The following is a 14,968-nucleotide window of genomic DNA, read 5'->3' on the forward strand; positions in this document are numbered from 1 at the left end:
ATTCCCTGCCACTGCAGTAACTGCATGTTCCTCATCTCCCATGTACGCTGTTACAGATGTGTTTCCACGCATTACTGGACTTCAGTCTGTTGCAGTCAAACGTGAAAAGAGCTAAGCAGAAGAAAAGAGGTGCTGTAACCTAACTTTGAGCTAATAAGAATGAGAAAAATGGGTTCTCAAAGGGATGCATTCTTGGTTTAACACTCAAGGTTAGAAACAAATAACAGCTCCAGAAATCCATCTCCTGCATAAAACTTATAATTACCTGTCTCTGCCTGTTCCAGCCATCTTAACTCACATCTGCTTTGGGTTGACCCTAACAGCTGACCGAAAGGCTCCTGTGCTAGGACCCAGCAGTAAGCAAGCAGGCTTCTGGCTGAAGAGGTTGTTTTAAAAGCCAACTTTTACAGCTGAAAATTTTTACAAACAGTTTCACTGATGTGATGTTTGCATAATATAGAAAGTGTAATTAAACAAACACTTCCTATAAGTAAATCATGAGTAACATCCTTAGAGCTTATGTGCTGGGATAGGTTACACCTGCTCACTGTAGCTATGATTCTTGTAAACAAGAATTACTCACCACTTGTAAATATGTGTTTTGGTACACAGGTACCTATCACCAACCAAAATATAAACTGAGTTTGAAGTCCTCCATTAAGAAAAATCAAACAGTCGCCATTCTAACCAATCCAAAGACTGCCTGTTAAAAAGATCAGAATACTATCAGTCAGTTAAATAACTGTGAAACAATCCCTTAGTTAGCCTTCATTCCCAGCATGACTGATGTTGGGGAACAGCTTTGCAAAGAGGAAAAATAATCAACTGACAACAAAAATTATTCACAAAGCACCAGCGGAGTTTGTCCGTTTTATCTTTTTAATAAAGGCTAATTAAGCAAGTAAAGCTCCAATACAAACAATTAGGAATTGATTTCTAAAGATTTTTTTCTACAGAACCCAGTTTCTTATCCTCCATAGCTATTGTTTTGATACCTTCAGGGGAAAACGATGCCAATCCAGCCTAAAATGGCCACCTCGGTACAGGAATGCAAAGAGATTGCAAAAATCTTTTAGTCACAGGTTTTTAATCAAAGTGTATAAAATTTTAGTCTAGAAAAATAAGTATGGATTGTATACAGTTACTGTGCTTGGAGACTGGAGGGGAGAGTGCACCACTCAAATGGCACAGGAGTACTGAAAAATGCAGGCAAGAGATTTCCTTAGAACTCTTGGTGTGGGTTTTGTTTGTTGCTTTTTTTCCTCAGACTTTCAGCTTAAAGAGGTGCAAAAAAGTGTCATTAGGTGGGAAATCTAGTTGCTGGCAAGGGACTGATGAATAGGTGGCTGGAAGCAGCGCACGTGTTCCACAGGTGTGCTCTCTCCATCACCGGACTTCAAATATTTGTCCAAAATAGCAATTATTTCATCATTTAGAATCTGGAACTTGCGAATTCTCTCAACCATTTTCTTCAAAGGCTGTAAGAAAACAGACACATGGGAATTAGCTTGGGAGATACAATGCCTTAGCCACAAAAGCAGCAAGTACTGTTACCTCACCTCTCAACAATGTTCTGAAAGTCTTCATTCCACTGCTAATCCAGTGAAAAATCAAGGTGTGTTTTTGGTTTTGGCAGAGCTGCTTTTTGTACAAAAAAAGGGCAATTTACAGCAGCCTTGCTGTAATCTAAATGCATGAGTTTGAGATGTAAAGCAGTAGGAAAATCCCACGTGTTCAGAATATCAGAATTCTCACCAACCAGTGATGCCCTAATCTTCTGTTCCTAAAAATCCCAGTGCCCTCATTGTCAGCATTTCATTCTAAAAAGTGATTGCTACATTCTACTGGGATCTACATTGTATCCCAGTACAAACACCTCAGATTAATTGCTGTCTTTATCACTACAGCCAACATAAAACAGACATTTTCAACTCACCACATTCTTTATAACCTCATCTTTGCCATCATGCTTTTGGACTTTCAACAGGTGGTAGCAGAAATCCAGCACATCAAAGCGACGCTGCTGTCCCAGAAGCACAATGATCATACAGCCAGCCCAATGCAAGCCATCTCCAAAGCACTGCCTGGAACAGGAAACACCATGTAAACCATGTTTCACCTACACCTTCAGAAACATATCGTAGAATCACAGAATGATTAGGATTCAAGGCCAGGTTGGACAGGGCTTTGAGCAACCAGGTCTAGTGGAAGGTGTCCCTGCCCATGGCAGTGGGATTGGAACTAGATCTTTAAGGTCCCTTCCAAGCCTAACCATTGTGGGGTTCTGTGATTCTATATAAGCTCAGTGTCCATAGTTGTATGACTACTATTGAAAGACACGTGCTAGGGCCTGTTTGCCATAAGACCATTCATTACACACTGGCAATACTTAAACAGAGGGTTATTTTCATTGAAGACACAATAATATCTGTGTTTACGGGTGCTTAGGAGCCACTCATAAGCCCCAGTGATGGCAGCACTTTCCCTTACTTCCGCACTAAGCTCTTGCAGACAGACAAACGGCTTCATTCTAGGCTCCCTAGCCAGTTCCAGGGAGGACAAGCAAAGCACTGTTGCCCACAGGTGAAGTGCTGGCAGCTGATGGTACGTACTCCACAGTGAACTCATGTGTTCCCACGGGGATGCAGTAGACGAACTGCATGGCGCTCCAGAGGCGATGGAATTCCACACACTCATCCACATGCATCACCCCATTGCTGGGCAGGGGCCCACGCCAGATGGGATCATCCAGGAAGGAGCGGATCCTCGTGAGGATAACCTCAAACATGGACAGGCCGCAGCAGAGGCGTTCTTTCGTCAGCAAGTCCCCTTCCCTTGCGATTGCTATTTGCTAAGGTGGAGAGAAAGAGAGTGCAAAATCCTGGTAAAAGCCACCTGACCACAAGACTATACTTAAAAGGCTTTGCAAGCAGACAGGATTTAAAGTGAGTAACACTAACTGCAATAATCCTGATCCTGGAGACTAGTCCCAGGGAAGTTTAAAGAATTCTTTGCCTGAGAGGAGACAGAAAGCAAAACCAAAGAGCTGAGTGCTCTGCTGTTAGTGTGCACAGTAGCTCCTGCCTGTGCTCTCCTGCTCATCATGATTGCTGCTATTACAGATGGAAAAGCTCTTAAAAGAGCACTAATAGGCTCAGACAAAATCCACAGGAGGCAATGCCAGTGAGGGCTTGTCCCATCTTGTCCTGCTGCAGTGAGAGCTCTCACCTATTACAGCAGCACCTACTGAACTGCAGCACCTATGATGACAAAAGCAGCCTGAAACTCTGTTTCTACTGTTCACATCTCAATGGCTTGTAAACTGCTACAGTTAGCAGGGAATTAATGTACCCCCCACGCCAAGAGAAAGGAAAATAGTGCTGAAGCTGCAAAGGCCATTCAAGAATGTTCTCTTTGGTGACTGTTTCCAGGAGAGCTCAACTCAAATGGCAGCTCATTTTCCAAGAGTTTCTAATCATCTGGCTGCAAGAGGAATAAACTGGTTTAAAGATACACGCACACACGCACAAGAAAACTGGTTGCTTCTGGTGGAATTTGCACCAGGACCTCCCAGGCTGGCCCTTACACAGAGCAGGGTATCAAGCAGTAACACACATACAAATAAGCATTTTTCCCAAAACTTGTCACTTCCACCCCAGTGTGAAATGTTTTAAACTTCCAAGCTTCAACAACTTCACCAAATCCATGGTTCTAAAAAATAATCCCATTGTGTGAACAAGCTGGATGTGCAGGTCGAAGTCGACATGTGAAGGGACAGGGTGTCTAGTGCTCAGAAATGTCTTGAATTGCTTTTGACGCAAATAAGAGATTACCTGGGGTGTGCCTAGTCTTTCAATGAGAGGAACCAAATGCAGTGGAGCGTATTTTGATTCCAGTCTCTTCATTTTAGCATCAAGTCTTTCACCCTCTGAAAAATAAAATAAATGGAGAATGCACTGATAAATTCCAATTAAGCAAGAAAATTCTTATTTTCATGCAGTCTTTATTCAGTGCAGAAGAAAGCTGGGTATGTTATTTTTACAGGTAATTTCAGTTCTAAAAAGCTGGTTAATCTTCAATGTGCTTTTAGAAAAATAGTTCTTTATACTTCAGAAAGTTGCATTGTATGTGCAAACAGAAGGAAGGATTAACTAAATTCAAGAAAGAATATAAGGCTCTATCATGCTGCTGCTGCTAATATATTTGACTCCCACTCATACTAATCCAACTAAATTGTCCTTATCACACATAAAATGCTTTATGACTCTAGAAGGTGGGGTACAACAAGGGTGGAATCTTGTGTATAGCAAGGCTTACAAAAAAGCACTTAGCATCCCCTTATCGCTGACAAGTAGGAAATATTCTCTGGCAAATGTGAAAATACTATTTACAATGGCCTGGTTCATTTTATGCAGAGATGCAAATAGCTATGGTGAGCCTGGAAATATTCTCAAAGATTTTTAGCTGACGGGATTTCTCCGAGTAGAACTAATCAGCTGCTGCAGTAGCGGGAAATGGAGAGGAAAGGAGACAGAGCTCACTTTCTGATGATGAAGGATGAGGAAAAGAGGTACTAAAGGAATGCAAACATTCACTACTGCATGTCCTGTTTAGTAAAAATGCATGTGAAAAGTCTACTGGAACCAGGGAGCACCTGTATTTATTTACTTACTTGCTGACAGACTTCCTATACCCTGTATGATCAAGCCATAGTCCTACAGAAGGGTGATATCACCCTGGGTATCCATCCCACTTCTCCCTGTTATAGCATTCCTCCTCTTGTAATTTGCACTGAGACTTGCTAAGAGGCAGGTATTTTTCAGCCAGGCAAACAGGCCTGAATGTGTTTCCTCTGTTGTGCAATTAACAGTGCTGTTGTGGAAGATGGCTGTGGACACTCACAGAAACCATAGTGGGCAAGAAAAGTGGAAAGCATTACCCAAGGAAGGTGTTTTCACTTAGCCAATACCTTTGACATGAACTCTGGGCAGTATATTTTGGAATGGCGCTGCGTGCAATAGGTCACACACTTCCTCTAGAGACTGGAACAAAAAAAGAAACGAGAGGCATTTAGGACCAAAGAATCCCCAAACCACACCAGATTCCCTGAATGGGCTTCCAAAACATACTGACACCACCAAAGGAACACCAGAGGGCAGCCAGCCTCCATCACCATCGTACAGAGCTGCGCCAGTCCTGGCTTTCCTCACAGGATCACTCCCAAAGACAATTCGATTTCACCTGGTTGCCCTGGATTCCCAAACAGACTCCAGCAGCTCACCTCCCACCCTCAGCTGGCAGTTTGTAAAGGACAGGGTATTTATTAAAAAGACTAAAGCAGAATGAGTAATTTTGGTGTGAAAGCAGCAGACGGCTCCTGCGCAGACTAGCTGAGAGGAGAAGGAGATGACTCACTGCTTGGTTATTTTTACCAGTGCTATTCCCACAACCTGTTATCATGGTGGGAGCATCTCCGCACCAGGCGGGCTGAGACACACACAGCAGCAGTGAACCACCTCTCACGGAAGTATTGTACATAGAGCTTTAGGCATGGGGAAAGGGAGACAGATGTCCCCTGGTTCTTGGCTGTTGTATGTATGTGCAGAGAAAATGCAGAGATGACCAGAAGCATGTGCATGACTTTGCTGAGCCCCTCTCCTCATTTTTGGAGCCAAGGTCCTGCTCATTTGTAATCCCTCAGTGCTAGTATTGCAAGAAATGTTCATAAGCTATAACCCTGGCAAGGCCAGGCTACCAGAGCTCATGTGCCTTTCCCACGTCTAAATCCTTGATATCAACACCATGGAAATGGATGTGCAAGGCAGTCAAGACCCACCCACTCCAGACCTACATTGTGCACTGGAGTAAAGTCTACTTTAATTATGATGGATGACCACAGTGGAAAAATACTTAAACACATGACAGGACATTGAGGCACCACTGAAGGCAAAAACAAGAGGAGGGGCAGCAAAAGTATCACCAAGGCGGCCTTCCCAAAGAAGGTACCTCCAGTGCTGGTGTCACTTTGGTACACCCTCAGGCAATCCTTCTAGGAGGTAGCGAGGGCCTTTACCTGCCTGTCCTTTCACCACTTACCCTCTTAGCCTGAATCCAAAGTAATCCATTTTCTCATTTAGTTTCAGCTATTCTGTAACTGACTATGGGTTTGGTGCTTCTCACCCAGCCCTCCAATTACTGTCCACCATAAGGGAGGAGTCCTCTTAACACCATGATCAGGACTCTGAGGAACAGCATGTCTCCATTACCTTATCTAACATCAACAGCTTTAGTACACCCTGAAGAAGGAGTCTTACATGAGGGTTTATTTCTGTACAACGACAGGCCCCCAGCCAGCTTGCTTAGGAAATGACGTAGCTGGTTTGCAGTCAGCAAAGATCTCCACATGATGGGCAGCCGAGCCTCAGCAGCTCTGTGTGCTTGAACTGCGTGGGCAGAGCATCCCGTATGCACAGACAGGGAAAAGACTCCCCACCCAATTCTCAAAGGCAAAACATGGGTAAAGGAAAGGAAGCCCCATCTTTCCCTCTGTAAGCACCCAAAAGCATGAAGACAAAGAAATTAAACATCTGGCCATTTTGTTTGAAGAGATAGTAATAATGTGGAAGAAGAATGGGAAAACTAGAGGTAGGAATAAAGAGCAGTTGTAGCACCATGTCCTCAGCAGCAGGCAGCTTTGCATGCTGTAAGGTAGAGTCTGGGCATATAGGAAGATACTGGGCACGTTTCACAACTTTGTACAAACTAGGACAGATTAATGTCTGGCAGAGCCACTGTCACCCATCCAAGCATCAAGAAGGATGTCCACGTTAACTTTTTGATGTTGGCAGATGACAACAGGAATAACAAGCATACAACAATGCAACTCATTGACATAAAGAGAGTAGTCACCCTGTGACTGACTGCAGGAATGCTATATGTGATCATAACTTACAATGAAGGTCTTAACATAGAAACGTAAAATAGTTATGGCTGGAAAGGACCTTAACACAATCTAGCTTCAACCCACCTGCTGTGGGGAGGGACACCTTGCACTAAACCATGTCACCCAAGGCTCCATCCAGCCTGGCCTTGAACACTGCCAGGGAGGGAGCATTCACAACTTCCCCAGGCAACCCATTCCAGTGCCTCACCACCCTCACAGTAAACAACTTCTTCCTTATATATAACCTAAATTTCCCCTGTTTAAGTTTAAACCCATTCCCCCTTGTCCTGTTGCTACAGTCCGTAATGAAGAGTCCCTCTCCAGCATCCTTGTAGGCCCCCTTCAGATACTGGAAGGCTGCTATGAGGTCTCCATGCAGCCTTCCAGGCTGAACAGCCCCAGCTTTCTCAGCCTGTCTTCATACAGGAGGGGCTCCAGTCCCCTGATCATCCTCGTGGCCCTCCTCTGGACTTGTTCCAACAGATCCATGTCCTTTTTATGTTGAGGACACCAGAACTGCACACAATGCTCCACGTGAGGTCTCACAAGAGCAGAGTAGAGGGGCAGGATCACCTCCTTCCACCTGCTGGTCACATTCCTTTTGATGCAGCCCAGGATACGGTTGGCTTTCTGAGCTGCAAGTGCACACTGAAGCAGGCTCATGTTAAGTTTCTCATCGACCAACACCCCCAAGTCCTTCTCCGCAGGGCTGCTCTGAATCTCTTCTCCGCCCAACCTGTAGCTGTGCCTGGGATTGCTCCGACTGACCTGTAGGACCTTGCACTTGGCATGGTTAAACTTCATGAGGTTGGCATCAGCCCACCTCACAAGTGTGTCAAGGTCCCTCTGGATGGCATTCCTTCCCTCCAGCGTATCAACCGAATCACACAGCTTAATGTCATTGGCAAACTTGCTGAGGATGCACTCAATCCACTGTCCATGTCAGTGACAAAGATGTTGAACAAGACCGGTCCCAACACCGATCCCTGAGGGACACCACTCATTACTGGTCTCCAGCCGGACATTGAGCCATTGACCACAACTCTTTGCGTGCAGCCATCCAGCCAATTCTTTATCTGCCGAGTGGTCCACCCATCAAATTGAGGTGTCTCCACTTTAGAGACAAGGATGTCATGTGGGACAGTGTCGAACGCTTTGCACAAGTCCAGGTAGATGATATCAACTGCTCTACCCCTGTCCATCTGTTCTGTAGCCCCATCATAGAAGGCCACCAAATTGGTCAGGCAGGATTTCCCCTTAGTGAAGCCATGATGGCTGTCACCAAGCACCTTGTTGAATTTCATGTGCCTTAGCATGCTTTCCAGGAGAATCTGCTCCAAGATCTTGCCAGGAACAGTGGTGAGACTGACTGGTCTGTAGTTCCCTGGGTCATCCACATTCCCCTTCTTGAAAATGGGGGTTATATTTCCCTTTTTCCAGTCATCGGGAACTTCACCTGACTGCCATGATTTCTCAAATATGATGGCCAGTGGCTTTGCAACTTCATTTGCCAGCTCCTTCAGGACCCGCGGGTGGATCTCATCAGGTCCCATGGACTTGTGCAGATTCAGGTTCTTAAGATGGTCGTGAACCAGATCCTCTCTTACAGTGGGCGCAAGGTCTTCATTCTCACAGTCCCTGCATCTGCCTTCCAAGACTTGGGTGGTGTGGTCAGAGCCTTTGGCAGTGAAGACCGAGGCAAAGAAGTCATTCAGAACCTCAGCCTTCTCCAAATCCAGGGTAGCCAGCTCTCCCAACAGCTTCCGGAGGGCCCACATAATCCCTAGTCTGTCTTCTGCTTGCTACATACCTATGGAAGCCCTTCCTGTTATCTTTCACATCCCTAGCCAGATTTAATTCTAACTGGGCTTAGCTTTCCTAACCTGGTCCCTAGCTTCCCGGAGAACATCCCTGTATTCTTCCCAGGCCACCTGTCCTTGCTTCCACCTTTTATAAGCCTCTTTTTTCATTTGAATTTTCCTCAGCAGCTCCTTATCCACCCAAGGAGGTCTCCTGGCCCTCCTGCTGCACTTCCTTCTAGTTGGGATGCAACACTCCTGAGCTTGTAGCAGGTGATCCTTGAATATCAACCAACAGTCTTGGGCCCCCCTGCCCTCTAGGACTACATCCCATGGAACCTTAGTAAGCAGGTTCCTGAAGAGGCCAAAGTCTGCTCTTTTGAAGTCCAGGGCAGTGAGCTTGCTGCACGCTCTTCTCACTGTCCTGAGGATCTCGAACTCGACCATCTCGTGATTGCTGCATCCAAGGCTGCGCTGGAGTATCACATTTCCAACCAGGCCCTCCCACTTGGTGAGCATGAGGTCAAGCAGGGCACCTCCCCTTGTCGGCTCCTCTGTTACTTACAAGAGGAAGTTGTCTTCCACACAGTCGAGGAACCTCCTCAATTGTTTGTGCTGGGGCGTACTGTCCCATCCCTCCAACAGTTACCAGGGTGGTTAAGTCCCCTGTGAGGACAAGGGCCTGCAAGCGTGAGGCTGCTCCTGTCTATAGAACACTCACCCACAGAGTCTTCCTGATCAGGCAGTTTGTAACAGATCCCCACAGTAATGTCTCCCATCACTGTTCTCCCTTTGACCCTGATCCACAACCTCTCTGTCGATTGATCACCTTGATGGCTTTTTTTGTTACTAGCTCCCAGCTTCCTGGATTACTGCCCTCCTCCTTTTCTGTATGCGCTATGATGGACGCTCTTGACCCCTGCACAGTTCGGGCCTGGATCAAGCAGCCCAGCTCCCACTCCGCTTCCCTGACACCTTTCAGCTACTGACAGCGTCCCGCAGCTCAGCCCCTGCTGCCGCAGGACCTCCACCCGGGAGCACCGAGTGCAGCCCTGCCCATTGCGCACCCTCCCCTCACCAGAGCAGTGCAGGCACTCTCTACACCCCGAGCTCTGCACTGCAGCCTCCCCTCTCATCGGCTCTGTCTGGTGCCGACGCTGCCACCTCCGGGGCAGCCAGAGCAGAGCTCCCGGACCGGGCCTCCGCCCTGAGGCGAGCGCTCCCCATCCCGCCCAACTCCCGCGCCACGCGCTGCTCCCGCGCTCCCTTGGGGGGGGGGAGGGGGGGGTCCGCCCCTGGCTCCGCCCCCTGGGAGTCTCTGCTCGCCTCAGCGGAGCTGCCGGCTCCTGGGCAAGGCCTGGCGGGGGTTTGAGGCTCCCTCGGTGGCTCTCGCCGCTTCGGGACGCGGGGTTTCCCTGCCCGCCGGGGTTGAAGACCCCTCTCTGGAGATACCCACCTCGGGAAACGACCCTCAGGTACCATACAAGAGGCAATGTCTCTCACCCAGCAGAGTCAGGCATCACTGCTGTCTCGCAGACACGAAAGCCCCTGCATTTCTCACTGTGAGAGATCAGGGAACTTTTTCTACCCATCTGCCCAGTCAGCAATACAAACTTGCAGATTTCAGTCTTGTTATTTATGATGTTAATAACAAAAATCTGAGAGTACATTTTGAGAGACAGGTTTTAAATCAGCACAGCAGGCACCTACCAGGCTCTGTTCAATGAGGAGACAAAACAGGACAGCATTTCCCACTTCCCGCAAATTCTGGAAGCAGACAGTCTTCAGTTCTGCATATTCAACGATGTCCTTCAACTGATGGTGAAAAAACTCCAAGATACCTGAAATCAAAAGACAAGCAAAAGAATTCCATCTCAGGAGCCAACATAAAATCTACTGACGATCACACAGGCACGCCTGTTACCGAGGGAAGGCAGACAAAAGATTCTAGCCATGCAGCTCAGAGTCATACGAATCAGGACTAGTTTTTTTGTCTACCTCCAAAGCACTCCAATTTTCTAAACAATTTGCCTATTCGAAGGTTGCACTGAACATGCATACATATACTGTATACATATACTGCATCAGAGCCCAACTAACCGACAGTGTGGGTTTAGAGTTCTCTCTCCATGTATCGATACATGAGATTTCTTTATCTCCAGGCATGCAGCCTAGAGGAAACTGAAAGGAGCAGTATTTAAATGCATTAAAAATCAGAGGTCACGAAGTGTTAAAGTCAGCAGTGTGCTTACTAAGTGGATAAATCATGCAAAATGGAGTGCCTGGCTTCTCACTCCTGGAAAAGGAAGCCACTATGAGACGTAGATTGCAGGAGCAGGAAGAGAGACTAGGGCTCTTGTCTGCTATTACTCCTGTGCCAGCCTCTGTACCCCAACATGCTGCACCACCCAACATGTTAAAGTTACAGCTGTTATTTACAAGGATGACAGAGCCAGGAAGGAGCAGAGCACTGAAGATACAGGGAACAGGGGTGGTGTCAGGCTATGACTCCGACAGTGCCACAAATGGCCAGAGGTGATCTGCAGCCTCACAAAACTGTTAAATACAGATATCACAATTCCAGCTCTGCTGGCAAGGGTATATAGATCCTGCTGACAAGCACAGCCGGAACACTGTTCCTGTCAAAGTTTTACCAAAAGCTGTTAAAAAACTGCTAAAATTATGATTTTCAAAACCACATAATTTACATAAACATGTCTTTTTCAAACTTCTCCCAAACAACGGTGGCATGTAACATGTTGGTGGATTTCCAGCTCCTTTACCCAGCCCCAGAAAGACTGTTCAGTCCCTTGGTAAGAGACAAGCTCAGGAAACCCTAGGCTTGGCAGCTGCTATGAAGACCTGATCTGGTTAGCACTGCAGAAATTAAAGCAATGTGCAGGTCAGGTGAGGAAGAGCAGAGAACTACAGTAGGTCAGACAGCTCTCTGGATTCCTGCAAGTTATTTTTTATCAGCATTTTTCCAGCTGGCTGCACAAGCCTGGCCCGTTTAATAAGCCACCCAAAGCCTTGACTGATGTCAGAAGAAAACACATCATGCAAAGCTTTTGAATTGCGTGCTACATAGGGCAGCTCATTTCCACTACACTGAATTAAGTCAGATGGTTAAATCTCCACCCAACAACATCTAAAGCAATTAGAGGAGACAACAAAAGAGAGCACAGATGCCCCTCCCCACCTTCCCATTTGTTCCTTGGGTGCAACTGGTGAATACTTCCCATGCAGGAGATTAGACTTCGGTATTTAGCCAGCAAGGCAACAGCTGAGAGGGGAGTGCACAAACATAAAATACAGCCTGGAGCATATAAATTCCAAGGAAATCCCTCAGATTCAGCAGAGGAACTTGAAAACTTACAGGAAAGGAGGGAACTGCGTAGCTAACCCACACATTTCTACAGAAAGCTTCACATCATTAAAATTAGTAACACAAAACAACAGTAAAGTGCATGGTGAGGGGGTGCAGGGCTGGCTCTGTTACATCTCAATGAACTGCTGGTCAATAGAAAATTTACAGTCAATGAGTGTTTCCACATGCATTCAGTGGAGAGAAATTTCAGACCTAACTTTAGTAGTTTAGCAACTCAATAAGAAAACAGAACTGACAAACCGATGAAGAAAGGTCAGGTGTAGTTAGTGCTTGCTGAGCTTGATTTATTCAAAGGAAACACATTTAAATCTAACTAAAATGCAAACAAGTCATGCCAGCACATCACCAACTCCCTACATAATGCAAAAGCTCTGGAAAACACTGTTGGCGCCCATCCAATGCTGTATTACAAAGGCCAATTGCAATTCTTAATTGCAATTGCAAGGTATTTGAGCAGCAGTGAGCGCTAGTGCTTGTCATTTGAACACACCTGCCCACTGTGGCAATGGGATGCTGCAGTGCTAAATACTGGGACTCATATTTTAAAGATGAGGTTGAAAAGGCAGATTGATATGGCAGAAATTTTTTCACAAATATTGATGCTAGGAAAAAAAAGAAGTGAAGTGAGGGAATTGAAGCAAGCTTTACCGCAAACCTACATGTTTTACTTACACGCCCTAGTATTTCCTTTGTGTTTTTCTCTGCTAATGAAAGGGCTTCCAAGCCTAGCAGGAAAGGTCTTCTAAGGATCAAATGCTAAAAGTCAAGTCAAACACTTTCCTCATACCAAGATCTTCTGGAAACAAAAGTCCATTGTGTTATCCTCGACTTAGGTCTGTGCCATAGAGTATATCAAACTAGAGTATCTATCAGTGCTTCTGTTCTTAGTATCCATGGTGTGTACATGAAGACTGATGATGAACCAACAGAAGGGCCAGAACACTCCCCATAAGACAGAGAGGAACTGTACACTTCTCCACGCAGTCACATGGAGAGAAAGCACACTCAGAGCAAGTAGGATATTGGCAGTAAGGACAGACATGGAGATCTTTTTCCCTTTAGCTTTTATGGTGAGCGGGGAGCAACTTGGTGAGAAATAGAAGCTGAGCAGAGCAGCAAGAATTATTTTGCTACTGCAACATGGAAACAAGTATCAGTCATGACAGGGATGGAAAATGGGGGGCGGAGGGAGGTGGTGGTGGTGGTGTGGGGTGTGTCAAACTCCCTTCAAACTTGTGGATTTTATGGGGAATTTGAGAAAACAGATTGATGTCTGGAAAGATGACAAAATTTTATCCATGTTACATGGGCAGTGAAATCCTGAGAATAACCCATGCCATCTACAGCAAATATAAAGGAGCAGGATGGCACAGAGAGAAACCAGGAGCAACACAGAGGACTGTGTCCAACAGTATGAAACTCATACTGAAGGTGCAACTGAAGCCAAAGCAAGACAATAAGTCCACCCAAAAGCAGCAGGATAACCAAAGTCTAAGAGCCTTGAGGTTCATACCATAAAACTTACATACTGCCTTTTACAGCCACTCCAGGTGACTGAATTCCTCTCAGAGTCCTTAACAAAAATTCTTATTTCTTCACCCAAAGCCCCAGTCTCCATATACAAATATATAAATACACACACCCACACTTGTGCATCCATCAACAAAATTGTCACTATTTTGAAAATCTGACACCCAGTATTTAGCATGCAGTTGTTCCACTTGACCTTAGACAAACGGCTCAATTTACTGGCAAAACAGATGGAAGTCTACAGAGCAACACAGGCTATTTCTGATGAACAGAAATTACACCAAAAGCATGATCTGCTCCCCAATGGAGTCCTGTGGCAGAAATACATCTTCATGTTTTCATCAATATATGAACAATGTCATTCCTGATTGCACTTCCAAAATAACAACAATTTTTATGAAAGACTACCCATGCATACTGAAGCCCTGGAAAAAGAACAAGTGTCTTAGGAAGGTTAATTTTACTGGATGCAAACTTCTTCCTTCCCCTAATTTTATTTGTGGGTATAATCCATAAGTTAATAAATTAGTTCTATATACATAGCATTTTGCAATGCAAATGATCAAGGTTTTTTACTCCTCTGCAAGAAAGCAAATTTAATCAAACCCTTCTATTCCTGCAGATGGGATGACATTAGATGTCATAATAATCGATCCTATAATACCGGTTTCTGATTTACACAGATCTGATTTACACTGATTTACAACAGAAGCAAAGGCTGCTGATACAAGATAGACCCAGTAAAGCATAGATTAGTAAAGGATTAGTTTCCATCTTTGCTTCCAAAATCCTATCTCAACAGCACTCAAACAGCAGTGCCAAGTTTCAGCTGTGCAGTCTGTACACTAATGAATCCAGGAAGTCAGACCAAGTTAACACATGCAATGCAAAGCTGCTTGGATTTCTTCACTTTGGTCACCTTTCATTTTTCTATAAAACAACCTCAAGTCACACCTACAACTCCAATCAAGCACATTCCAAAGCTTGTAGCAATTCTGGTACCTAAAAGATCAGGACAAAAAAAAGCTATTTATTCTAGAACTGAATTGCTGACTAATAGCAAACAGAATCTTGAAGAGAATTCTTGGTCTTTTAACCCTAACAATTTTGGTTTATTTTCTGCAGAGTACCGACTTGACTACTGTCAAGTATAATCTGCTTAGCTGCAATACCAAACCTGGGTACTATAATGATCTTTAGTTTATGTTCACTTTCATACAGACCTTCAGATGCCAGCTACAAATACTTCTTTGGCTCTCCAATGGACAGGTTCCAGAAAATAGCTTTCGCGTTCTTCCCTACGAGGAC

The 14,968-nt window shown here is 45.3% G+C and overlaps 1 protein-coding gene across 3 annotated transcripts in view; it reads right to left on the reverse strand.

The window, feature by feature from the left end:
• Positions 1-861: 861 nt before the first annotated feature.
• Positions 862-14,968, reverse strand: part of CYFIP1 (cytoplasmic FMR1 interacting protein 1) — an 82,849-nt gene continuing 68,742 nt past the window's right edge. For all 3 annotated transcript variants that reach the window (XM_061459764.1, XM_061459763.1, XM_061459765.1), the window contains 6 exons: positions 10,453-10,583; positions 4,970-5,042; positions 3,834-3,928; positions 2,613-2,851; positions 1,937-2,084; positions 862-1,478 (listed from right to left, as the gene is read on the reverse strand). In XM_061459764.1, coding sequence (XP_061315748.1) covers positions 1,314-1,478; positions 1,937-2,084; positions 2,613-2,851; positions 3,834-3,928; positions 4,970-5,042; positions 10,453-10,583 — 851 coding nt within the window. In that variant the 3' untranslated portion in view covers positions 862-1,313. The remainder of the gene's footprint in view (positions 1,479-1,936; positions 2,085-2,612; positions 2,852-3,833; positions 3,929-4,969; positions 5,043-10,452; positions 10,584-14,968) is intronic.

This window comes from Pezoporus flaviventris, unplaced genomic scaffold, assembly GCF_033815535.1.
Source record: "Pezoporus flaviventris isolate CSIRO_AGI_PZ_B2104156 unplaced genomic scaffold, CSIRO_AGI_Pfla_v1 ptg000030l, whole genome shotgun sequence".
NCBI classification, from domain to species: Eukaryota; Metazoa; Chordata; class Aves; order Psittaciformes; family Psittacidae; genus Pezoporus; species Pezoporus flaviventris.